Source organism: Anser anser, assembly GCF_964211835.1.
Source record: "Anser anser genome assembly, chromosome: 1".
Taxonomy (NCBI): domain Eukaryota; kingdom Metazoa; phylum Chordata; class Aves; order Anseriformes; family Anatidae; genus Anser; species Anser anser.
The window spans coordinates 24,328,342-24,352,994 of NC_139720.1; the positions used below are offsets into that span (position 1 = coordinate 24,328,342).

Genomic DNA, 24,653 nt, shown 5'->3' on the forward strand with positions numbered 1-24,653 from the left:
CAAGTAAAGAATTCATGTTTTCTCCATCATTTGAAGTGATGGAAGAGTGTGAGGTTAGCTGGGTCTTCAGACCTGTTGAAATCATTAGGGAGTCTTTCCTTTAATTCCATTGCAGTTTGAGTTTGTGTTGAGTAAAATAAACAACTAGGCATATTCTAGAATCAGGTTACTGAAACTCTAGGACTCCATATTTATCAATCCAAGCAAGTCACCCATCTGAATAACTAGGCTAAGCACCCACTTATTCAGAAACAGCTTCCCTCCCTCATCCCCCCCACCCCTGCAAAAAAAACAGCCCTCCCCCAGGAAATAAAAAAGTCCTCCCCAGCTGCTTTCACCATGCAAGGTGTAAAGGCTGTGTTTTGACAGTCAGGACATTACTTTTAAAATATTCATAAAGTATTGCTGTTTTTTCCTTTTAGGAATTTTTGCTTTAGGAAGAAGATGACTGCTGTAAAGTAGAATTGGATTAGTAACTCGTAGAAACACAGTTAAGTCATCTACAGAGCAGTTGTCTTGTTCTGCTGTAGACCATGCAATAACCAGTGCTTTCAGATGTGCTTTGACGTGTGCTCCCCGGTGAGTTTGATCTGACTTTAATAGAAACAGGAGATTCATGATGTTTTGTGTTTTTTTTTTTTTTCTTCTCCGTGTGATGCTTAGAAATAACTAACTTTGTTTGGGTGCCTGAATTGTACTTTTTGCTTTTAGTCATAAGTTTGGATTTCGACATAATTGACTCTGAATTTCAGCTATTTGTAGAGCTTAGTTCTGGAGGATGACTGTAATCTGTAAGCTAAAAACCTTGTTCTTGCACCCATAATTCTAATATATTGTGACTCTTCCTAGTTTGGAACGTCTTGTTGAACTACTTTACATAGAGAAATACTATACCAGAAATTCAGTTCCTGGTACAAGTAGGAAAAATGAGCTTGTAGAAGCAGTGAGTGCACTTTTAAGGGCTTTAGGACAGGGTCTTCTTAGCTGTGATACCTTGAATGTGGCATCCGTGTTTTCTGCCATTGTCAATATGATTTGGAGATGAGGAGCCTTTGAAGAATGCAAAGATGATCACAAGGTAACTTATCCAGAGGAACTTGAATGTCTGTGATATCTCTTAGAAATCTAACTACTTTACAGTACAGCTACTTTTTCAACTGTGAAAGTGTTCCATGTATCTGCCAATCATATATGTAGAAGACAGACACATTTAGATATTTTCCAATAATATGCTGAAGATATGTTTAGGTATTTCATGATGTGTGTTCCTCTTTTCTAACAGGATATATTCCATTTTTTATCTTTTTCTCTTTTATTCATAAAACAAACAAACAAAAACCTTTGCTATTGGTATGTAGAGAAACTATGGGCGATGGTCTTAAAAACGATTTCCCAACAGCTTTTGTAGCAGTGAGCTGAGTGGTGTGGAAGAAGTGGAGCCAGATTCATGGAGATACGGGCAACAAAAGGATAAGAGGTGGAAGTCACAATTTGCGACAAAGGAAGCTTCATCTGAATATCAGGGAAAAAAAAAAAACTTCTGATGGTGAATGTGGTTAAGCACTGAAGCAGGTTGATCAGAGCCTGCAGAATCTGCATTCCAGATGTGCAAACTGGGACGGGCCAAGGCCCTGAGCACTGGAGGAATTGCAGTGCCACAACTTAGATGCTGGCCTAGCTTTGAATAAGAGTTTGGACCAGATAACCTCTGCAGATCCCATCCATCCTATTTTTTTCTGTCATTTTTGTGCATGAGCAATACACGAGTGGTGTGTACTTGCACAGTATGCTGCTCAGTGCTTCCAAGAAATTTTGGATTGATTTATTGGGGCATATGCGTACCAACTGTATGGTGTGTTCAGACATGGACAGGAAAACAGATGTGTCTGAAAAGCGTGGGATACACTGAGCCTTGGCGACATTGCCGCAAAATAAGCAGTTATTAGGAAAATCCTAGAAAGAAGTATGTTTAGGTATTACCTAAATATAGGGAGGGATGGGGCTAGCTCGTTTTGTGACATGCTCTAGAGCCATGAACTGAATGTGGCTGTCAAAACAGACAGCTAACAGGGGCAGTGTCCCAGCTGAAGCTACAGAGGTGCCACTGGTGCTCTAAGTGATGTTGGAAGTATCCTGTATTGTCGGAAATACGGTGACTGGGTTGGCTTTTGACGATGTCAGAATACCCTCTGTGGTTAATCTGTGTCTGTTTTGCAGTGCTTTAATCAGTTGGCTGCATTGTTACAATTTTACCTAATTACTCTATATTTCTTTTCACTGCAAGTAATTGTAACCATATGGAAAACATAACTTGATTTCTTGGGGGTTCTTTTTAAAAATATTCTTAAAAAAAATAAAGACCTGGGCAAAATCTATGCTTCCGGAAGAGTGAGCTAGATTGTTAATGGGTATATTTGTGATTTTTTAGAAAGCTTAGTGTAGTTTTATAGTAACCATTTAAACATAACCTTTTGGACATTGTATGTAGAGAAGGAGGTTGAACTATTGCTTCACATGATAAATGTATCTCAGTTATGCAATCTTCATCCAGATCATCTAGCAAGCCCTTGAAGGCTTACATTTTTGCTAGTTTGCTAAACTAGGAGGCAAAACTTGTGCTGTTTTAGCTTAACCAATAACTTTAGCTGTTGATAGTCAGCAAGGTAATTTTTATGTCTGTGCTTTCTCCTCTTTCTTACTTAGTAAGACAGAAAACAGTTAATATTGTTACTTCATGCTTTTTTTCCCTTTGTTTAGGAAAACTTTACTCCTTGTGGGAGTGAAAGAAATAAGAAGATTGTTGTAGAAGATTAAGGCAGTAAGATGCACATGGAAAACCCTTTTCATTTTATTATGTGGATGTTGCAAAATTTGTGTTCAAATGTCAAGACTTTTAGAAAGAGAGAGGGATGATGTCTTTTTAAATTTCTCCTTTTTAGTATCTAGAATAGAATATTTTGATATAACAGACTTTGAAAAGGGGGCATCCTAGAAGTAGGAGACCTAACTACCGTTAGGGGATGTGTTTACCAAATCACATTGAACCACTCCACTGACTAATAAGAAAAAATAAGTAACAATAAAACAACAACAAAACCATAATCCTAAACTTCGCAGATTTTTCCTTTCTCAAGGGTTTTTGATGTTTTTAACTAGACAAAAAAAAAGATAAAATTTTTAGTTTCAATTTAAATATTCTTTCCTGGTTTCATCAGTAGTGCCTGCATAACTTCCAAGAGCTGTAGGTTGTGTAGTTTCTTGCTTCTCTTCCTAGATTGCTTGGATACCTGATTTTTATGTATATTAGGATGATAGCATTTTAAGAGAGTGAAATGGCTCTCAGAACCATAACCTGTAATATGTTAATCAAACACATCAATACTGCAAATACTTATCAGCTTAGAAGTAAAGGTAAATTGCAATGAGTTCACTGATTCCATTTCAACACTTCATAAATTTGGGAGTGAATTTCAGCAGGTCCAAGTGAAAGTGCTCCCAGTAGATTTTTAATGACCATTCAGGAATAACTCAAGTAAGTAGAAAACAACATCTCTGCTCATTTATCTGCAGCCCCCATCACTCTGAGAGCTAGTCTCCGATTGGTGTTGTCCCCATTTAAGGCTTTTTTTTAGAGCTCTTTGCTCCCTCTTCTCCCTTTTTTGTATTTTGTGTGAAAATCTGCCACAGGACAGTGCCCCTTGGTGCTTGGATTGTGTCGAGCTTGGTCCTTGCCATGCAGGTGCTCAGTTTCAATGCCAGAAACTCCAGGTGTCAGAAATTTGTGTATATTTTCCCCCCTCTATTTCTTAACATTAGAAAGTGTTTTGTTTGTTTGTTTTTCTTTTTATTCCCTAGTGGAAGCAGAAACTAAAGCACAAGATGTGATTAAAAGTTTTTCTATCTTTTCTTGTTTCAGAATGTCAGTAGTTAATGGATTTCATCAAGCGTAAAAAGCTGGTTGACTTAGACTCTATTCTCTCCTTCATACCCTCAGACCAAGTTTTAAAGCCAGTTGTTTCAAAGTTGCTTGCGTACATAAAAAAACAAGTGATGTTTAAGCAGTTACCACATTATGGTTATTTTTCTAGACTGTATTCCCTTGATTGCTGGGTTCTAAACAAATGGTCATTGGATTCAAATCATATTTCTTACAAGTAGATTTCCTGTAAATGTGAGGTACATTTTCTTGTCTGCTTTCCATTAGCTAGCTTGTAATCAGAAATGCAAGACTTCTACAATATTTATTTAATCTTGATCTGACTCATTTCTCTTCCTCTGCACTGAGTTTACCAAATGAACGTATCCCAAAACACTGTGTCAATCCAGTTCCCTTTCAAATCTTAATGAACAATCTGTGACAAGCTAATTAGAGATATTTATAACAGTACTAGATTTAGTAATGTATTTATATGAAAAAGTCATTAGATGCTGTACTGTCCTTTGAACAAAGGAAAGGATCCTGTACGAGTTAGAATTTGGAGGTGGTAAAAATGGAATTTATCTATTGCTGTGTTGCTGTTGTTGCAGATGCTAGCTTAAGTGGTTTAATCTCTAACAAACATTAGAGAACGGGAAATGAGCTTGATTACTTGTTGGCTGATTCCTGGGTTGATCCGAGGGTCAGCAGAATATTATTGCTGTACGATGACTTCCACGCATGGATTACTTATCAAGTCAAAGGGCAGTAATTTCTTCTGTCTGAATACTTTGGCAAGTGACAACCTGCTGAGGATGGCTCAGTGTTGACTCCCTCACTTGGATTTCTTGCTGTCCCTGCTCCGGCCAGCTCTTGTCCGATGCTGTTGCCTTTTCCTGCAGGGCTCTTGTTGAGTTTATCAAGCCCGATTCCACAGAGGGCCCCTGGAGTTATTGCAGTCTGAATTAATAGTAAAAGGCTTAAGTTTTTTCTGCCATTCTTCTCTTTTCAGTCTCATTCACGTGGCTGTACCATGCTTCCACTTCACAGCAGGGAAACGTGCTGTTGGTATAGCAGAGGAGTCCTGAGGTTTCACAGAAATGAGCTGTTCTGACAAAAGCTCATGAGTACAAAAAGGATTATCTTTTTGAAAAATTACTTATAGGTAAATCTTTAGAATCACATGTTCTTGTAAGGAGGGAAAGTACTTGCATATGTAGTTACTTTTTTTTTTTAACCTAACCTGGTTATTTGGATTGTTACACTAGAGAATGCCTTGAGGCCTTTGTTCTTCGTTGTTTGACGAATATGGGCTGTACAAAAAGAGGAAGGAAATAAGATGTACTTTCTCTATGCTGTACAGTGTAAGAATGAAGACCTTAGAGGTAATAGCATTACCAGGGGATCCTCTTTGTTATATTGCAAATTGAAAAAAATTCTTTCCTAGGGAATGAGTTTAGTAACTGCCTGTATTTATTGTCGCCTTGAATATGCATGTATGGAGTAAACAAATCTGTAGTAGTATACCGTACAACCTTGTTGTTTGTTGTGATTCATTTGGTTTGCTCATTGAAGAGAGCAAGTTATCAATACATCCTGCATGGTACAAAGTCATGTTTCAGCTGGCAGACAGTCAGCTTTTGTTTTCAATATTCTGTCCTGTTTAGTATTCAGTGCATGGAGGAGAATGTGATGTAAGGGAATTGGTTTGCTGTTTTACAGACTGACTCAGCCATTTAACTCTGTTCCCTCAAGGCATCAAAGGCTACAATAAAAGAAATACATTTTGCCAATAACTTTCTATAGGAATAAGTACAGCTTAATAACTTTTTAAAATTAGTGTTAACACTGTTGCACAGTGGAGAACACCTTAATTAAATCTGTCTTTTGTTTTTTGTTTCCTCTGAGTCTGTATTGCTGAGACTGAAATCTTATGTAAATCTAACCTCCGATTTATAATTGGAGATGAGATTTTTTTTTTTCTAAGTTGAAATTTCGACTGAAAGTTGATTTCCACCAGTACTAGTTCCTGTGGGGAAGCAGAATTTTGCTATGACTCTGTTTCTGCTCGTTGTTAAGTACAAGAAGTGCAAAGGTCGAGGCCACAATTCTCCAGACTTTTATGCTCTGTTTACACGGAATTAAATTTCTCTCAGTGCTTCATGTTGTGCATTGTGATGTCTGACGGTCCCGGTCGCTTGCACAAGGAGTCCGTGTGGCAGATGAGTTAGTGGAATACGGTTGTAAAGGCCATCAAGTTTTTAATAAAATACTGTTTTGAAAACCTAATAAAATATCCTAAGAGAGCAATGTTAGGGAGCTAAATCCCAAACTTTCTCTATTACTTGATTTAGAAAACTGCATTTTTGTAATATTGATGATATGACTGAATTATATCTCAACTGTCTACCTTCTTTTCTTGTAAAAGGAGGATGCGGGTATTTGCAGTGATTAATAGTCATGTCTTCAGAAGACAGCGGCGCTGTGCTCATTAGGTAGAACTTGAAACACTAAGTGAAAAGAAAGTTGTTTGTGTTGAATGTAGGAAAAGTTGGATCACAGAGATTGTTTAGATCTGGGAAACAAAAATTCTGCCTGGAAGGAGGGCTGAGATTAAGCTGTTTTGGACTTCGAGGCCTGATCAAGAAGTGTGGTGTACTTCTGTGAGTGGTGATGAAAGGAAGGAAGGAAATGGGTGGTTTGAGTGCGGACAACATTGTGAATCTCTGAGGAGGGCTGTGCTAGGCACACGTTGACACCTGGGCACCACAGGAGAGAAACCAGACAATGTTAACACCAATTCCTTTTGCAAAGAAGAGAGGAGAACTGCTTAGATGAGCCTGTTGAATGAGATCTAATTGTGCCTGTGAGCTGAGGTGAATCCAAAGGTGAAACCTTCCAGATCCTCTCTGAAACATCAGTGAAGAAAAGGAAATATAAAGAGAAAGTACATTTATGGAACCTGAAAGACTGAATTTTTGAAAACAGTACAAGAATAGGGAAGATGAAGATACAACATGGATTTCATTTGGAAAGAAATCGCTGAAGATCTTGATGAAAGCTACTGTGATTCCCTCAGTGAATAGCTTAAAGGAAATGTTGCAAGTGTAGTTTTGGCTTCTGTTTTGAATAATGTAGGTGTATGTTTTAAAGGGACACTTTTATCCATGGGGGTGGGAGGATTATCGTTTTTTGGCGTGTTCTTTTGTATTTTTACTGAGAGCAAACCTGACTGCAGAGAATAAGAGGTGACGCATGCAGCAGCATGCTAGAGGCTCTGTGGTCACCAAAGCTGGAGCCAGGCAAAGGGAAGGAGGGAGATGTGAAGATCTGCAGCGATTGCTAGGGAAGGTACACGTGTGAGGGCGGTGTGGGGAAATAAAGGGGGTGAGGGGGAGCAGCAGGGCCCTTGAGGGGAGGCAAGCCAGGATGTCTGGTGAGGGGCTCAAGGCTGTGAGTTGGAGCCGGGATCTGGTCTGGAGGCAGTGCTCAGGGTTGCCTTGGTCTAGTGGTCCCTGGGAAGGCCGTGGTGCTGAGGCAGGTCCAAGGCCAGCCTGGTAGCAGAGTCAGCAGGTGAGGGTCAAGGCTGAGGACCGGGGAGGCAGGAGACACAGACACCATGGAGCTGAGGTGGCTTCAGTGGTGCGCATTAGACTGCAGCAGGATTTGGTGAGAACCAAGGAGTATCTGCTCTGGGTTGCTTTGTGTTCCCACAAGGGAAGAGAAAATTAACACTCAGTAATTGAATTCATAGATGATAATTAGTAGGTGTTGTGCAAACATTACATGTTTTGCACTATGTGCAAAACATAGCAAGTACTGCGACTTTATTTCAAATGATTAAGACAGGAGAAATATTTAATTAAGTTAAGCAGGAGACAGAATCCAGAATCTTGATCATGAAAGAAAAGCAACAAATATTTTCTTTCTAATGTATGAAGCTGCTTCTTCCCTCCTAGGTAGTAGAGAATCAACAATGAGATGGGAAAAAGATGCTCATGTAGAGAAGTAAATTCTAAAAGGTTTGGATGATGAGAATGCATACCAAACAGAGGAAACTACTTAGCATAGCAAAAGGTAGCACTAGAAATAGGATAAAAAAAGGCAGAAGAAAAAAAAATAGAGGAAGTTCTGATTCATTACCAGGAAAAGCCTGACAATACAATCTGTTAGCTAATGTTATAATTTCACAGATGTCTAAAAGAGGACTGACAGATGTTTATTTGTGATATTCTAGGGGGATTTTTTTTGAGTACTTCTCATTTTTATTGGGAAATTTAATCAAGTGTTTTCTTGTGGCTCTAAGAGTTATGTAAAGATTGTCCAGGGAAATATAACTTTGGATAGAATTAGTGCACTAGTTTCTTGTGCCTCTTAAGAAATTAGTGAAGTCTGAGAGGTTTGTTTAGAATGTGAGAACTATACATTTACATTTAGGTAGACGGTATTTTCCTTCTATATTTTGATGTTATAGATTCAGATCTGAGACAAACTCATTTTTCCAGAAAGGTGAGTGGATTTGCACTAATTAATGAATTTACCTGTAAATAAAGATGCTCTAGAATATGTCAACAAACATTTGAGTGCAGACTTTTCACAGACTAAGGTAATGTTTTGATGAAACAGGAAACCATAGTTATGTATGTGTGTATGTCTGACCTAGATGAGACTGACTGGGGAATGCTTAATCTGCATTTCAGATATGTGGATGAATACAGCCAAGCGTGTAAACTTGGATAGTACGTGTGTGACTTTTGGCATGGAAAGATGATTTGAGTCCAGTGTACATAGGCATCTGACAAAACAACATGCTTGATTGTAATATGTTTGAAGATCATAATGTTATCTCTGCTTCCCCTTTAGAAGCCTTTTTTCTATTTTCCTCCAGTTTGAGTATTTGAAACAAAGTGGAGTACTCTTTAAAGCTGCAATCAGATGCTATTATAAAATCTGTTTTGCTCACCTGGTACGTTCAGCTGTGTAAATTAAGCCTTAAGAATTTTCTGCAAACTGACCAGAAGGACTGCTAAGATCTAGTCTGACTTCCTAATTATGTGCATTTAAAAAGGCATCCTGTTGTTCCTTTTTCAAATCCTTTCTTTCTGCTAGAACATTTGGTTCAGGAAGATGCTCTGTTGTACTTAAGACTTAAAATGATGGAGAATCGCCTAAAAATCTTGATGACCAAAACCTAGTGGTGTATTTTTCTTTAAAAATTTACCTTTCAGTTTATTAGATAGACTACTACTATTGAATAATGCTCTGGCATGTAAGCTCTTGGATGTAAGCAAAACAAGATTTGTGGGGGCAAAGTAACATCTTATATTAAACCAGTCTACATGATTGGGATGGGGTAGTTTTTGAGATGGAAGCATTAAATTATAAAATTACAGTGTTAACTGCTAGCTGGGGTTAATTGCTCCTCATTGAACTGTGCTACGGTACTTAAGAGACTGTGTTACAGAATAGATTGTTAGGGAAAGTGGAGATTATATTAGTTAGGGAGAAGATAATGAATCTCCTATGTACTTACTGGATATTTCTCTGATGGAATTGTAATGCATCAGAAAACCAAACTGCCTCAGGTTTGTGTGTACAGGAATCTTACAGATTTATGAAAGTTATTTCCCAGACATAGCTCTGAGTGATGGGGCTGGGAAGCAGAGATGATGCACCTTCACAAGATGCACTCTCTTTGCTGTTAGGGCAATGTTTTTGAGTTGGTTGCCATGTGTAGTAGTTGCTTAGTTTCGTCCATGTGGTTTTCATGAGATTATCTGCTATGCTGTTTCAAAATCTTATTATGTGCTGAGGAATAAATGTATTCAGGGATTTGAATACGTCTGTCATGGAGGATGTTTATTGTGGTGGCTATGCAGATGTTCATATTTATTATTCAGATACTGTCTAGATGTTTCTGATAAATGGATTCCCGAGGCTGGTCTAAGAGTTGGAGATGAAAATGTCTGAAGGCTCATGTTAAGTGGCTGGGAAAGGATTTCAAAGTAGAAACTTCTCCCACTCCAATTTCCAAGGCGAGAGAGTAAGTGACAAGTATAAGTGTACAAAATGTGATGAGGTGATATGTGAATAGTTTATACAAAGCTACAGTCTCTTTCTCAGCAATGTGTCCTTGCTCCGCAAAGCTGAAGGTCACTTGGGTTTGCACAGTATTTTTGTTGTTGTTTTTCTATGGTCCTTAATATCATGTCTCTGTGATCATCCTAGGTCTGCCATAATGTAGCTAAATTAGGCTGTGTGCACTCACTTGTAAACTGCGTGTTTGTATGATGTAGAAACATAACTTTTAATGATCTTACAGGCCATGCTTTACTTCTATTCCCTTAGTTTTTTTCTATATTTTAATTGGATTGGAAAAACAGTCCATCTAGCCAACTACACAACAGTGGCTTTAATCAGATGGATAGGAAGACACTGAAAAATGGAGCAAGTGTGTGTAATAATTCCCACAATGATAGTAATGTGAGGAATTTTCTACCCAAGACAGGGGGAATGGGTATGTATATAGCATTCTTGTGTATGTAATCTGCAAGTAGATTTCCATAAATTTGTCCAGTCACCCAATATATTGCAATATACTTTGGCAAGGTGTTGATACATGTCTGTTATCCACTAACCTTGTTAAATTTTCTTTGACATTAATGTGTTAGTTGAAGACAATCAATTAATGAGATGTATTTTTTTTAAGCCTGAATTTATTGTCCTTAATTTGAAGGGTGTTTCAGAGGTGTGGACCATCTGCTCCTGTCTAGTTCTAGGGAAGCCAAGAAGCTTCACTTCAAAATACTTGTTTGTGCTGCAATTTGTCTATCATCTATTTATCTTTCCAATCTCCATAAAGAGGTGGCATTTTCTTCTTTCTTTTGGAATGATGAATTGTGGAGGACATACAGCGGTTCGACTTAGAATAGTTCATTCTGATGTACAAGTATAGTAATCAAGTACAGAGGGAGGCCAGTATGGCTGAACAGGAATTGATAATGTAAAATGGAGAGTATGGGAGGTGGAAGCGGGGACAAGACATCACCCAGTGAGGCAGAAATGGGATTAGGAAGGTCAAAGCTTGCCTGGGCTTGGGGGCGGGGAGATGTGTACATGGCCACAGAGAAGGAACTGTACAGACACAGCAGCAGCAAAAGGAAGATGGAATGGGAATGACGGATGGAAAAGGAAGACAGAAGGGGGTGAGGGAGCTGCCAACAAGGGACAAGAAAAAGCTGAGATACTCCATGCCTTCAATGGGTTTCTTTACTGGCCAGGTCTGCTCTCAGGTTTCATGGGCCTTTTTGACTAGTTGCAAACTTGGTGGGAGAGGGGTTCTGCCTGTGGTACAGGAATATCAAGTCAAAGAGTATTTAATTAGGCTGGATCTAGGTGATGATATCAGACAGAGTTCATCCAAAGGTACTCTCTATCGTCTTTGAAAAGTGATGCAGGGAGGTCGTTGGTAAATAAAGTATTGTGTCACATTCAACATAAGCAAGAAGTCTTCACCAAGGAGGAGGATCCTGGAAAGCAGAAGCTGGTCAGCTTCACTTTGTTCCCTGGGAATATTATGGAATATTATAAGTTCTCATGGAAACTATTTCTAAGCACATAAAGGACAGGTGGGTGATGAGGAACAGGCAGCATAGATCCAAGGGAAGATTGCTTTTGACCAATCCAGTTGCCTTCGTTAATGAAGTGTCTGCCTCAGTGGATGAGGAGAGAGCAATGGAAAAGTGGACTGGATAAGTAGATTGGATAAAACTTCACACCTTTAGGCTTAAAGGGTAACAGTCAGAATTCAGCAGCCTAGCCGACTGGTTAAAGTTATGTTTTTCAGGGCTTGAGGCTGATGCTGCTGAATGTCATTAATGCCCTGAAAGACAGAACTGAACACAGCCTCAGCAAATTCTCAGGTGACATCAAATTGAGAGGAGAACTTAATAGCAAAGAGCAGGGTTGCTGTTCAGGGGACTCCTGTCTTGTTGGACAGATAGGCCTACAAGAATCTCCTGATGTTCATCACAGATGAAAGCCAAGCCACACAGCTGGTCCACAGCCCCATGCATCTTTATTGGCAAGGGACTGACTGGCTGGGTCCTCTTCAGCAAAGGACCTGGGGAACCTGGTGGACAGCGAGTGGAGCACGAGTGGTGGTAATGATGTCTGGCTGCATATTCAGCTGCATTAGCAGGAGTGCACCTAGTCAAAGGAAGTGTGTTTATTTTCCCATCAGCTTGACACCGGTGAGGCCACATCTGGAATACTGTGTCTATTTTTTGGTCAGATAGAAGAACACTATCTACAAACTGGAAGAAATACACCAGGGTCTCCTAAGATGGTTAGGGAGGTGGAACACGTCCAGGAAAGGTGGAGAGATGTGGGTTGTTAAAGTACGAAGAAGATTAAGAGGTTGAATGCTGTTTTGTAAGGGGGACAGGGCTATAGGGAAGATCAAACGAGACTCATTTTAGAGCTGCACAGTGAAAGAACAGGAAGCAATAGTCACAAGCTGCAACACGGGAATTTCTGACTAGATATTTTGGGGGAAAAAAATCATAAAAAATTATTGGAGCAGATTGCACAGAGAATCTGCAGTATCTCCATCCTTGGAGATATGCGAAGCTCATCTGGACGGGGTCCTGAGCTGCATGATGTATCTTCCTAGCTAGCCTTGCTTTGAAAAAGAGGTTTGATTAGGTGACTTCCAGAGGTCCCATCAATCTTGAATATCTCTGATTTGCAGCCCTTGCAGAGAAGTGGAGTATGGACACCGTTTTGCTTATTAATAAAACCAGATTAAAGTTTCTGGAAAATATTTTGTAAAATTACATAGTTTGGTGAAATACTGTTTAAATGTCATCAGAATGACCAAGGCATGCAGAATAAAATGGATACTTTACTCCGGATTTATTCTGGTTTTTATTGTTACCCTTTCTTTTCCTTGAACTTGAGCCAAGCTAGTCATGAACTGCATAGCCATAGAGTGTGATGGGCATGTAACTTCATGTTTGTATTTGCCAAGTGCCAAACAGAAATTAGAGTCTTTGTTTTTCTTGCATTTCAATTACTAAGAAGAGTAATTTACATTTCTTTTTAATTCAGTTTTTCAGAGAAGGTAAAATCTTGTTATCTGTGAAACCTCCACATTTTATCAGAATTGGTGGAAACTGGGAAGTGTATTCAGAAGTTACCTGTGTGGGGAAAAAGCTGACATTTGCACAGAAAAGGAACGGTTGTGTGATCACAGTGTTTCGTTAGAAAGTGGGCTAAAATGGGACATTAATGTCAACTTCAGAAAGATGAGAGTAGGTTGGAGGAACGTGTATTTTGCTGATGCTTCTGTTAGTTCAAACAAGTCTGCTGTAGTGCTGTGTCTTCACAGCTATGCTTCAGAGACCTTTGCTGGCAGATACAGCAAGTGTCCTGGTGTAAGCTTGTTGGCAAGCAAAGCTCATTGGTGCAACACTTTTAAGGTATGAAAAAGCTGTTTCTGATTGCTTAATTTGTATGTGGAGAAGTTATGCAAAATCAGAAAGATGGTTTTTGGAGCACATAATTCTTCTGTCTGGCAAATAGTTCTGGGGGTACACGGTCAACATATCAGGGTGTAGAAGATGAGATAGATGCAGAGAAGGAAAACTGGAGCTGAGCTGTATAGGGAGATGAGTGATGTAAATCCATTCAGTCCAGTATAGTTCAGACTGATAATATATTGAGTCAGAGCGTACATCTATCTATATGTTAGCAGCAGTTTCCTTTAAAACTTCCTTCAGTTTTCATTTCTGGAAAGACACAAATAGACGAGGCTCCCAACATGGACAAGGATCAATGTACGCATCTCTGCTAAGTGTAATTTTCATGGTAACATGTATGAACTGTTGTCCATTTTCTTGGCTTGAAGCTCTGCATATGTAGCCTTTAGGAAAGATGGTTTACTTGGGGTTCTGGCAACCTCAAGGAACTAAAGCTGCAAAGCCATTGTGTACTCAAAAAGGGGGATGGCCCCAAACAGTGGTGGCATGAGGGACAGCAGAGCATAGCTGGCCGAGGTGTAGCATGTCTGTGCAGCCACCCAAGACTCACAGGAGGTCGGTGAAGTCTGCTACATGGAAGAAACAAGTACAATAATATGAAGCTAGCTGATGACTGTCAGCTAAATTCTGCAGCAAATCTTAGGTAGTAGGAGTAGGTACAAAGAAAATGGTTGCGACTGCAGTGACAACCTCAATCTCAGAGGAGATAGCTTGTATTGGGGTATGATATTTACTGCATTTAGGACAAACAGTTTTGTTTGCTAGTGTGGCATACTCTGTGTAAGGTTAAGAATGTATTATTACAACAAAGAAAAATTTCTGTAGTTGCTATGAGAAATTTCTAAATAGTTAACTTTTTTTTTTCCTGTTTCTTTGTCTTTTGATTCTTATGTCCAACAAACTAGGAAGGTTTGATCTTTTTTCTTATGAAATATTTGATCCCCGTCACTATCAAAATACTTGTTTTTCTTTCCCTCTCATGTGGCCAATGTGTACTTTTTGGAAGCTGACCTCATTTCTGTATCTTGGTGGTCAGTGCAATGTGCTTAAATTTTTCACAAAAATCAGACTTGTCTTTGCTACCTGTGCCTTTTGTTCCCAACCCTCTACTCCCTGAAGAAAACCAATGCTTAAGCTCTCTATTTCTAATGAAACATTTTACAGTCCTGTCTAAGAATCTTGAATGTTTCTCCCTGGATGATGAAAATATTTTAAGTTTCTGACTTAATGATGCAGAAACTATTTCTTATCTGGAAGGAAAAGTGGAATTGAATGACCAATACATTATTGGTAGTGTTTCTGGTTTTTAAATAAGTGGCAGGCTAATGAGATAAATGCCATGTTGCGCTTGCTTGATTATAAAGAATGGGAAACTTGTATGGTAAATGTATCTGGTTTTGTAAATCTAATATTTGATTCTGAGGTGCTCAGTTGTTGCACAATGGGTATGTACACACAGTAGTCTGATTTGAGTGATAGCAAGCAGACTCCTTAAAGACACTGTTTTACTTGGAATAAATTCAGCTTTAAGAAAATAAAAAAAACAAAACAACAACAACAAAAAACTGCTAAGGTTGCTAAGTGACAGCAAAATATTTATCCATTATTTAGAAAATGAAAGCAGTTTAAGCAATGAATAGTAAGGGAGAGCATATATTGTGTGCCACCCACGTACTGTATAGGGCCATTGCTGTATGCTGTGGAGACGCACATAATTCAGCAGGGTAACCGCAGCTATCATCCCTGGTTTAGTTCTGAGAGTCTCTAATACCGTTTACTTGGTCTTACTCCTCAGAAGACCATCTCCTGAGTAATTCACTAAAAATAATCACACTCTATCTCTGCTCTAAACCACAGGTGATGTTCTTGTTTGTGAAGACAGCTACTGGAAGGGGAAGCAGGATGGAGGAGAAGGAGGGGAAATGGGGTTGAGGATCACTGTTTGTAACTGGCTATTTGCCTTGTGGGGTTACTTTCGTCATGGAGGTAAGATTAAGTTCTTTAGCAGCTGATGATGTGGGACAGACATTTGTTGTTTTAGGAGAGGGTAATGATAGGCCTGGCCTCAGGCTCTGGGCCAGGCCTGTGACTCTCACAGAGGAAGTGTGCGTGTGTCTTTCCAGAGACCAACCCTGTGGGTAAAACCCTCCCCACCACCAACATGAGTTGTGGTGAGAAGCTGGGATGAAGGCTGGGGTGGCTCAAGAGCTTGGTAGTGAGAGTAGTTCTGAGTCTTGTTAGAAGCTTTGTTTACATGTCTGAGGCTCCCTTGGAAAGCAGTCGGTGTGGTAGGTTGACCAGTACACCACAAAGCTGAGCTGAGAGACCCTGCAGAGGAGGCCCTGGAACGGGGTCCCTGAGCTTGAGATCCTGCTGTGGTCGGAGGATTTGGGAAGGCGGGTGGGGACTAGGGGACTGGTGGTGAGATCACTTAACCAGCTACCTCTCATCGCAGAGTGAAAATACGTGAAACAAAATCTTAAAATAAAACCAATAAAAACAGTCCATGCACAACACATGCATTCTTATTTTATTGGTGTGTGTGGAGCTCAGGTTGTAAACTTGCTTTGATGTGTGAGTGGACTTCTTAAATGTGTGGGGCCTTGAACATGTGATCTCTTTGAATTGCTATTAAATCATTTGTAATAGATTTTATTTATCATCCTGGAGTTGTTCGTAAAGGGTCACTGTAAGAGGATTTGGCTGTTATCTTCTCATCATCTTGGTTTTGGTTGAAGGTATGGGCAATGGGGCAAATTATTCTGCAGCAAAACTCAGTTAATGGAATCAAAAAGTTAGTCCTTGGCATAATTTCCACAAGTCTGGCAGGACAAGAAGCAAAGTTATGTTTGAAAAAGTGAGAAGTTGGGTGAAAAAGGACCTTATTCTTCATTAATTTCTGTTCTTTCAGGAAATATATTTTTCACTTGATTGAAATAAAGGGGGGAAGCAGCTTTTTGAGTAAAGGATCATCAGGTTATTTATTTACCACTCTTCTCTGGTCTCAAAATGTATACTTTTAGCTAAATTTGTCCAATAATAATAATTATTATTATTTTTCAGGAGGGACATATGTAATCTTTATTTCTATAGTTCCTACATGTTGCAACTGATAATTTACGGAGTGGTTCTTTGGTTGGCTCCTCCCTATCCCTTGTTTTTTGTAGTCTGTGTAAGAAATTTTTTATCTAGCTCTGTTTATAATTGCAGTCATCACCTTCTGCTGTTTTCCTAAAATACCCATATGGTCTGAGAAAGGGTAATTTACGTTGTAGCTTGGGAGCAGAGAAGCAGAAATACTGTAGCTTGCGTTAAGGTCACAGGCTTACTGATCCTCACGCAATTGGAAGTTCTGGGTGTGAAGACCTTTAATATGTGGTTATTTCCTTGCTATATTTCTAAAACTGCCACAAGGTGGCAATGGTTCAGAGTGTTATTCCTCCTGTGCCAGCTCTTTGGTTTTCTGTATTTTTCAGAGAACAGGGTCAGCTGCAGGCTGTGGCCTGGCGCATGGCAGGAGGCTGCAGGTGGCTGACACAAGGCAGTTCTCTTGCTTTTTAAGTCTGGAGGATAAAGTTTTGTGGGGGGTGGCTGCAGTGTGACTTAGGTCTTTGCCAGCTGCTGTTGGCCACATACATTTAGGGCAGTACTGAGTTGATCTGTGTGCACTTCGCTGGTGGGAAGCAGATGAAAATGCCCTAAATCTAGCATCAAATCCTGTGAAGCTAGGATTTTCTTTTTTCTTTCCTTTTTTCTTTCAAACAGAAGATAAAATGTTACTCTTACAAATCCATATATGCTTGAGTTTTCCTTTAAAATGTTGTTGTTTATTGGTTAATGAAGTAAAAGGTGTAACATTGGAACAACTCCCTAAACCGCAAGATCTGTTTGAAATACAAGTTCTGATAAAAATAACATTAAAGCCTCCGTTTGTAAGATCCATTTATTGAATTTGTTAAAGTTACGAGTGCAGATAAAACAGGAATGCCTCTAGGTTTTCATACTCAAGTTTTGCTTTAGAAGGAATAAAGCATCTAAAATAAATCTTTAATTCTGTAAGAGGAATATATGGGGATATATAACGTGTCTTTGAGTTGCTAAATGCAAGGGAAGAATTTTTTAATAGGTAATTGCATGAGACTGTTTTGATAACTTTATATTACTCTGTGCATTATGAAAAGTGAAATTGTTACTGCAACTTGAAAAAAATACTCTTAATTAAATAGCTCTAAGAAGTTTGTTCTATCTTAAATATACATTTTAATTCTTTGATAGTCTCTTGCAGTTAGCAGGTATGAACAGAAAAAAAAATTAAACTTTTGCAAAAGGTACATTGTATGGAAGGGAAGAGAAACTTTTTTGTTGCATGGTTGCAATAAAGAAAAAAGTTTTAGGGTGGTTAATTTTTTTTCCCATAAAGCTGACTTTGCTTATCTTCAACTCATCCTGCAGAATGCAATCAAACCTGGTATTCTGAGTCACTGGAATTTAGTTATACGTTCTCCCATGAAGCAGCAGTAGTTATTTGAGAAGTATCATGCAGAGTTATGACAACAGATTTCATACCACTGAGAATGCAAAATCCAAATAAAGCATACAAAACTGAAGCAGGTTGATGGGATGTGACAGAATCAGTGAGGCTTTACTGCATGCTTCAGGTGATGGTCTGAGTTCAGTTTTGTGTTTGGGGGGACATGTAGTAATGTTAAAATACTTTCTTGTTTTCTTGTGCTTTTTAAATTATTTTTGCTGTTCATGACTCTTTGTGTTAGTATTAAAATGTGGGCATAGAGACATTGACAGTAAAGATGTAAAGAAGTACTTATGAGGGACAGAATGCAAAGGTCTATCATGCATGGACTTGTGCAGATATCCTTGGTGTCCGCATCTCTCTTCAGTTGTTGACCAAGATGGACAACTTCAAAGTAACTCAGCTGTGGAGCAGTTGAGCATTTAGCCTGTGTCCAGGAGTTGGGATGTCACAATCACAGAATGGTTTAGGTTGGAAGAGACCTTAAAGACCATCTAGTTCCAACCCCTCTGCCATGGGCAGGGACACCTCCCACTAGACCAGGTTGCCCAGAGCCACATCCAACGAAGTATTTAAAGTCTTGAACACTTCAGGGATGGGGTATCCGCAGCTTCTCTGGGCAACCTGTTCCAGCACCTCACCACCATCACAGTAAAGAATTTCTTCTGAATATCTAGTCTAATGTCTTCCACAGACACTTTTTTCCCTTTGTTGCTATTATGATTCTAGCATAAGCTACTTCTACTGTAAGCTTATGTTTTGTAGACACATTTGGCTGCAAATTGAATTGTGTTAATAAATGCATTAAAAATGACCACCAACAACAAAAAAGTGAGAATTCACTGTGGAGTCAATATTCTGTCAAATGAAAAAACAGAGGACCTGTATGTTAGAGTGGGCTACTATAAATTATTCTGTGTCTTCGCAGTTAGCACAAGTGTGTCTTTACATATGACAGTATATGGGACCTGTAAAATACACTTCAGATTGTCCTTAGTGCAAAGTGTAGCTCTTCATATTTTTCCACTGGAATTAATATTTTTTAGCTTTGCAGAAGAACTTTATTCCCTACGCATTCAGATTTCATACTAGAACATCAGTAATTTAAGAAATGTACAATAGTCCTCAAATGCCATTCAATCCCTAGAATTACTTACTACCTGAAATAATGAATATGAAAGCCGTATATAAATATTTTAAAGGCATTTCAGTTTGCTGAACTATGATGGTTAGAAATGAGAAAGTCAGAATTAAATTTATATTTCATTGCCTTATTCATAATGTTTTTGTTTGATTTGTGGGTAATAGACAAGCAAATCACCTAAAGAATGAAGTCTGCAAGCATGAAAACACATTTCCATAATTGCTTTGGCAGGAAGCCCGCGTGTTCGAGTGGCAGAGCTGTGAATATTCCATAGGATGAAGGAGCTGGGAGCCTAGCAGGGGTGCAGCAGGGGTGCACTGGCTGTGGGAAGGGTCGGTTCTGTCTCGAGTCCCCTACGAGAACAAGTGTGTGTTTACCTTTGAACGAAAAACTTGAAACGTCTTTAATGATTTGCGTTTGCTGATGTCTCAGCTTGTCTAGTATCTTCAGAAGATGGGAGAAGAACAAGGGGAGTTGAATGAAAGGAAAGACCTGTCCTGCGTATCTGAGAGTAAAGTTTGGTTGCCATTAAAGCAGTTAACCTTTGCAGTATAGATTGTGCACAAGGAATGGATATGTCGGGCGGGTGGATAGATGCCTTTTTTGTGTATGTGCAAACATAATACCAGTACTCCTCACACTGACTTTTAGCTAGCAGTGGTGCACACTGGCAAGCTGTCAGTGCTGGTGTGCTGTTCTCGAGAGAAACTTGGCTCCAAGTCACAGCAACCTCTGCTGAAGTTTGCTTACCTCAGGGGGAGGCCTTTTCTTGCTTAAGGGTTTCCTGGGGCTTGTTCTGCACTGCTAATTGTTTAGTTAGATGATAGTTCTGTTTGTCATCTTATTTTCAACTAATTCATTTTTTTTTTCCAAAAGCATAGTTTTTGTCTTTGTATTGCTTCTAACTGCATTTCACCATTTTTTTTTCAGAGGAGTTCTCGTATTGTTTAGATGATATCTGTACTATTGTTTTCTGTGAAAATAAAACAGCTTTTGGTTTTGCATTTAATTTAGACACAATTTTCCAGTAAATTGCTATGTTTCATAGAAACCCATAAAATGGAAAACTTTATGCATGACGAAAATTCTCCTTTGATATGAAGGTTGTCCAAGATAGGCACATCATGAGGATAGCAGTAATTTTGTTAATCCTTTAACAGTGTTGTAGTTTAAATGGCTTCAAAGCATTGACACTAGAGACCTGGAGGCCTGAAGTTCCCAAACTTCCTGCAGGTGTTGAAAAGTCCTGTAAGAAACAATGACACTGTCGAGGTAATGCTATTTATTGCAGGTTAGCCAATACAAATCGAACTTTTTGCCCCCTGGAAAAAATATTTTTAACCTCTGGCTATACATTTATTTACTTTTACTAAGCAAAATATGGGAAAGATGAATAAGGTTTTCAGCCAGTTGTGATTGAATTTTTATAATGTGAAATTTAATGTTCAGAAATACTGAAACAAAGGCTTTACATTAATTTTTAAATTCTGGGAAAGCAAAACAACTTTTTAATTATTGCTTGGTTATATTATTTTGTTAGCGGCAGTCCCATTTGGTGTGACATTCTAACTTCTCATGGATTTGATGAGGAGAAATATCTTACAGAATATTTCAAGAGTTATTTTGAAACTTAGAAGAAGGCCTGTGTCAGGATCCCTAGAGAGCTTTCAGATTTTGCTTTTTCCCATAACGTTAAACTCTAATAAAATGTCTAGACTGCAATGTTTAGTCACGTAATATTCTCTGTTAAGGGTCTGTTTTCAAATGCACTCAGCTGGGATATGAAATCCACCGAATGAAACTTGGTACCTGTTTTGGAGACTCGTGGCTGCTCTTCCCCCAGATTACTTATTTGACCTGGCTCGTGGTGGTGTAACATCAGTGCCCAAAAGTGCATGTATTTCATAATGAGCATGGTTAGTCCATTTTCTTCACAGGGAGCATACTTGTTAGACATACTGATGGTAGTACTTGGATCACTTCAAAATATGGAAACATCTCCATTGTTTTTCAGTTGGAGCTGGCTGGCTGTCGAGCCCCTGACTTTTTTCCACTGTCCACAGCTTCCAAGAGAGTATAACACTGCATATTTTTATTTTGAGGCTGACTCCATTTATAACTGTTTTCCTTCCCTTCTTTGTCTTACATAGCTCAATAAACAACAGCTACAGACACTGAAGGAACGTTTCCAGGCCTTTTTGAATGGAGAGACACAAATCGTAGCAGATGAAGCATTCTGCAATGCTGTGCGAAGTTACTATGAGGTAAGTATGCTTTGTTTTCTGTATTGTTTAAAAAAAGTTCATAGGATCTCTTTTAGTGCATATATAAGAAAAGGAATTTTAAGTTTCAAAAGCTGTGAACTTACACACCTTCTAGAAACATTTTCTTCCTACTCCAGCTTTGCTTCTTTAGAAGTTGAAATCCACCGTCTGGGCACAAGAGATAAACTAAACTGGAAAATATCCACTCAGTTTGAAGAAGGAGAAAAAAAAAAAAAGACAAAACGAAAAACCCCTGGTGCTAAAAATCTTTCTGGCAGTGTTTGATACAACCAGGCACTGCTATCTTTATCTCCATATGTCTAAGTTACCTCTTTTAATCAGCGCTTCAGTTGTAAGTTACCATCTTGAGAAATGCATCTTCTGATTTCTAGTTACTGTGCAGAATTCTTGGAGAAGAGCTGCCTGTTCCCTTCCCAAAGCAGCAAAGCTTTCAGCACGGTTGGGCCAATTCTCACCTTCTGCTGTGGCTTCCCAGGGATGTTCTGTGACTACCTCCACCAGTGCAGATCTTTAGATGTCTTTTTAATTGCCTAAGGCATAGGTGCTGTTCCAGACTAAGAGGACAGTTCGCTGTCCTCTTTATTACATCAAGAGCATACGGCTGGAGAATTTATTTCTTGCTGTTAGCAAAAGGTACTGTAAATTCATTTTGTCTAATGCAACTCAAACTTGCTCAATGAATCACAAGGACTGTGTATTAAACCTGTCTTTATTTTGAAGGGCCTTCCACTGTATTTCACTCTACGACATCTTTAGGAATGGACAAATGGGCTATCTGTCATACAGAAATATGAAAAATCAGCATGGCTTTCTCCAGGTCATGGTCTGATCAGTGGTAATTGCAATGAAGAAAATCTCGTAAAAGAACTTGTGGAAAAGATCGGAATGGGTCTGATGGAGTTACAAGTCTATGGGTGAAACATGAGAATATAAATGTTCATGAGGTTCTGTGTAGGGGTGCAAGAATGGTATCGGAGTTCTTAGAAAGTAATCCTTTTTTTCTATATAACTGATGCAGAAGCCAAGGTTGGGAAGGAGGACAGTTTGGAAGATTGTGCATTATAAGGTCTAGCTAGTTAGCTGCCCAGCAGTAGGTTTTGGAGGAGTGACGTGTTTCAAGATGCTAAACATGTGGGAGAATTGAAATATTCATTTTCTTTCATTAAAGAAGCTGTGTAAAGAAGCTTGATATGTTGGAGGAAGTAACCTGTTTTTTGGAAAGGGCGTGTTAGTGAATAAAAGTGATTTTAAAATAAATGCTTAAACAGTAACTGTCCAGATATTCTCATTAACAAGAGGCTAAAAGTAAATCTTATTTGGACTCACGAGGAACCAACTTTTTAGTGAAAAAGCTGTACTTAATAATCATAGAATCATATAATCATTCAGTTTGGAAAAGACTTCTAAGATCATCTAGTCCAACCTTTAACTTAGTACTGCCAAGTCCACCGCTAAGCCATGCTACTAAGCGCTACATCTAAACATCTTTTAAAGACCTCCAGGGATGGTGACTCAACCACTTCCCTGGGCAGCCTATTCCAATGCCACGCACCCCTTTCAGTAAAGAAAATTCTTCAGATATGTAATCTAAACCTTCCCTGGCACAACTTGACGCCATTTCCCTTCGTCTTATCACTTGCTGCTTGGGAAAAGAGCCCCATCCCCAGCTTGCTACAACCTCCTTTAAGGTAATTGTAAAGTACAGTAAGGTCTCACATGAGCCTCCTCTTCTCCAGACTAAAAAAACCCAGCTCCTTCAGCCACTCCTCACAGGACTTGTTCTCCAGACCCTTCATGAGCATCGTTGCCCTTCTCTGGATGTGTTCCAGCACCTCAATGTCCTTCCTGTAGTGAGGGGCCCAGAACTGAACACAGGACTCAAGGTACGTCCTTACCAGAGCTGAGTACAGAAGGACAATCACTTCCTTAGTCCTGCTGGCCACCCTGTTTCTGATACAAGCCAGGATGCTGTTGGCCTTCTTGGCCAGCTGAGCACACTGCTGGCTCATATTCAGGTCCCTTTCTGCCAGGCAGCTTTCCAGCCACTCATCTCCCAGGCTGTAGCGCTGCTTGGGGTTGTTGTGCCCCAGGTGCAGGACCTGGCACTTGGCCTTGTTGAACTTCATACAGTTGGCCTAGGTTCATTGGTTCAGCCTATCCAGATCCTCCTGCAGAGCCTTCCTACCCTTGAGCAGATCAACACACACACCTAACTTGGGTGTCACTTGCAAACTTAATGAGGGTGCACTCAATCCCCTCATCCAGATCACTGATAAAGATATTGAAGAGAACTGGCTCTAATACTGAGACCTGCGGGATGCCACAAGTGACTGGCCTCATAATCTAAGATAGTCCTATAAAAAAAAAAAAATCCTAGTAAAATGGAACAGCCAAATTCTTCAGCTGTTTTCAAACATTCACCACTTTTCATTTTCCACACAAATGTTCTAGATAACCTGTTTTAAACAAAGGCTTCCAATGATCTTGGTATTATTATCAAAACTGCTATGACCCCTACACTGGTGGGATCTTGAACCAGTATTAATACACAGTGAGCCATCTGCCAGCCATAAGTAGATGCACTGTAGTCTCTTTTTTAATTCCACAAATTCTATTTTTTCCCAGACATTTGCTTCCAGACTTTCTCAGCAATTTCAATTTCCAGTTGTGCAGGTTGAGCTGGCGTTTCCAAGTCATTTTTGATTCCTTATCAGGTTTGTGGTAGATAGTCACCGGTATGCAATGTTAGATTTAATGAACGTCGCAACAGTGGAATCCAGCTGGCCAGGAGACTTGATTCAAGCTAGTGCTCTTCTTTCTCAGTGCGCTTTAATCAGCTTCTGTACATCTAACCACATATTTTTCTTATTATCACTTGTTTGTCTCTTGTACCTTTTTCATTTGCTTTGTTTTCCATTTGTTGAAAATATTAAGCTCTACCACTTTGTGTGTTCAGCTAATGCTGTACTCTGATGCTTCCTCATCTGTATGTCTTCCACATGTGATCCAGCACATCTCCTGTCTTGTGACGTTTGTTAGTAGCTTGAATTATGGACATCTTGCTTGTTTCTGCCATGCAGCATCTCATCAGCTTCAGTATTAATTTCCTTATACTTTAGTTGCTGAGCTACAGTTCAATTTTATCTGACATGGAAGGAAACAAATACGTGGTCTGCACAGTAATTATTTTACTCTGAAAATGATTAATTTCTCTTTAATCTTATGCAGTAGTCAT

At 39.3% G+C, this 24,653-nt stretch overlaps 1 protein-coding gene across 16 annotated transcripts in view; it reads left to right on the plus strand.

The window, feature by feature from the left end:
* Nucleotides 1–24,653, plus strand: part of CADPS2 (calcium dependent secretion activator 2) — a 311,395-nt gene that overhangs the window by 42,974 nt on the left and 243,768 nt on the right. For 12 of the 16 annotated variants that reach the window (XM_083829288.1, XM_083829287.1, XM_083829297.1 and 9 more), the window contains exon 2: nt 21,284–21,397. In XM_083829288.1, coding sequence (XP_083685414.1) covers nt 21,284–21,397 — 114 coding nt within the window. Of the gene's footprint in view, nt 1–422; nt 580–14,876; nt 15,445–21,283; nt 21,398–24,653 lie in introns of those variants that run through there. The other 4 variants (XM_083829289.1, XM_083829290.1, XM_083829291.1 and 1 more) reach the window with 2 other exon arrangements.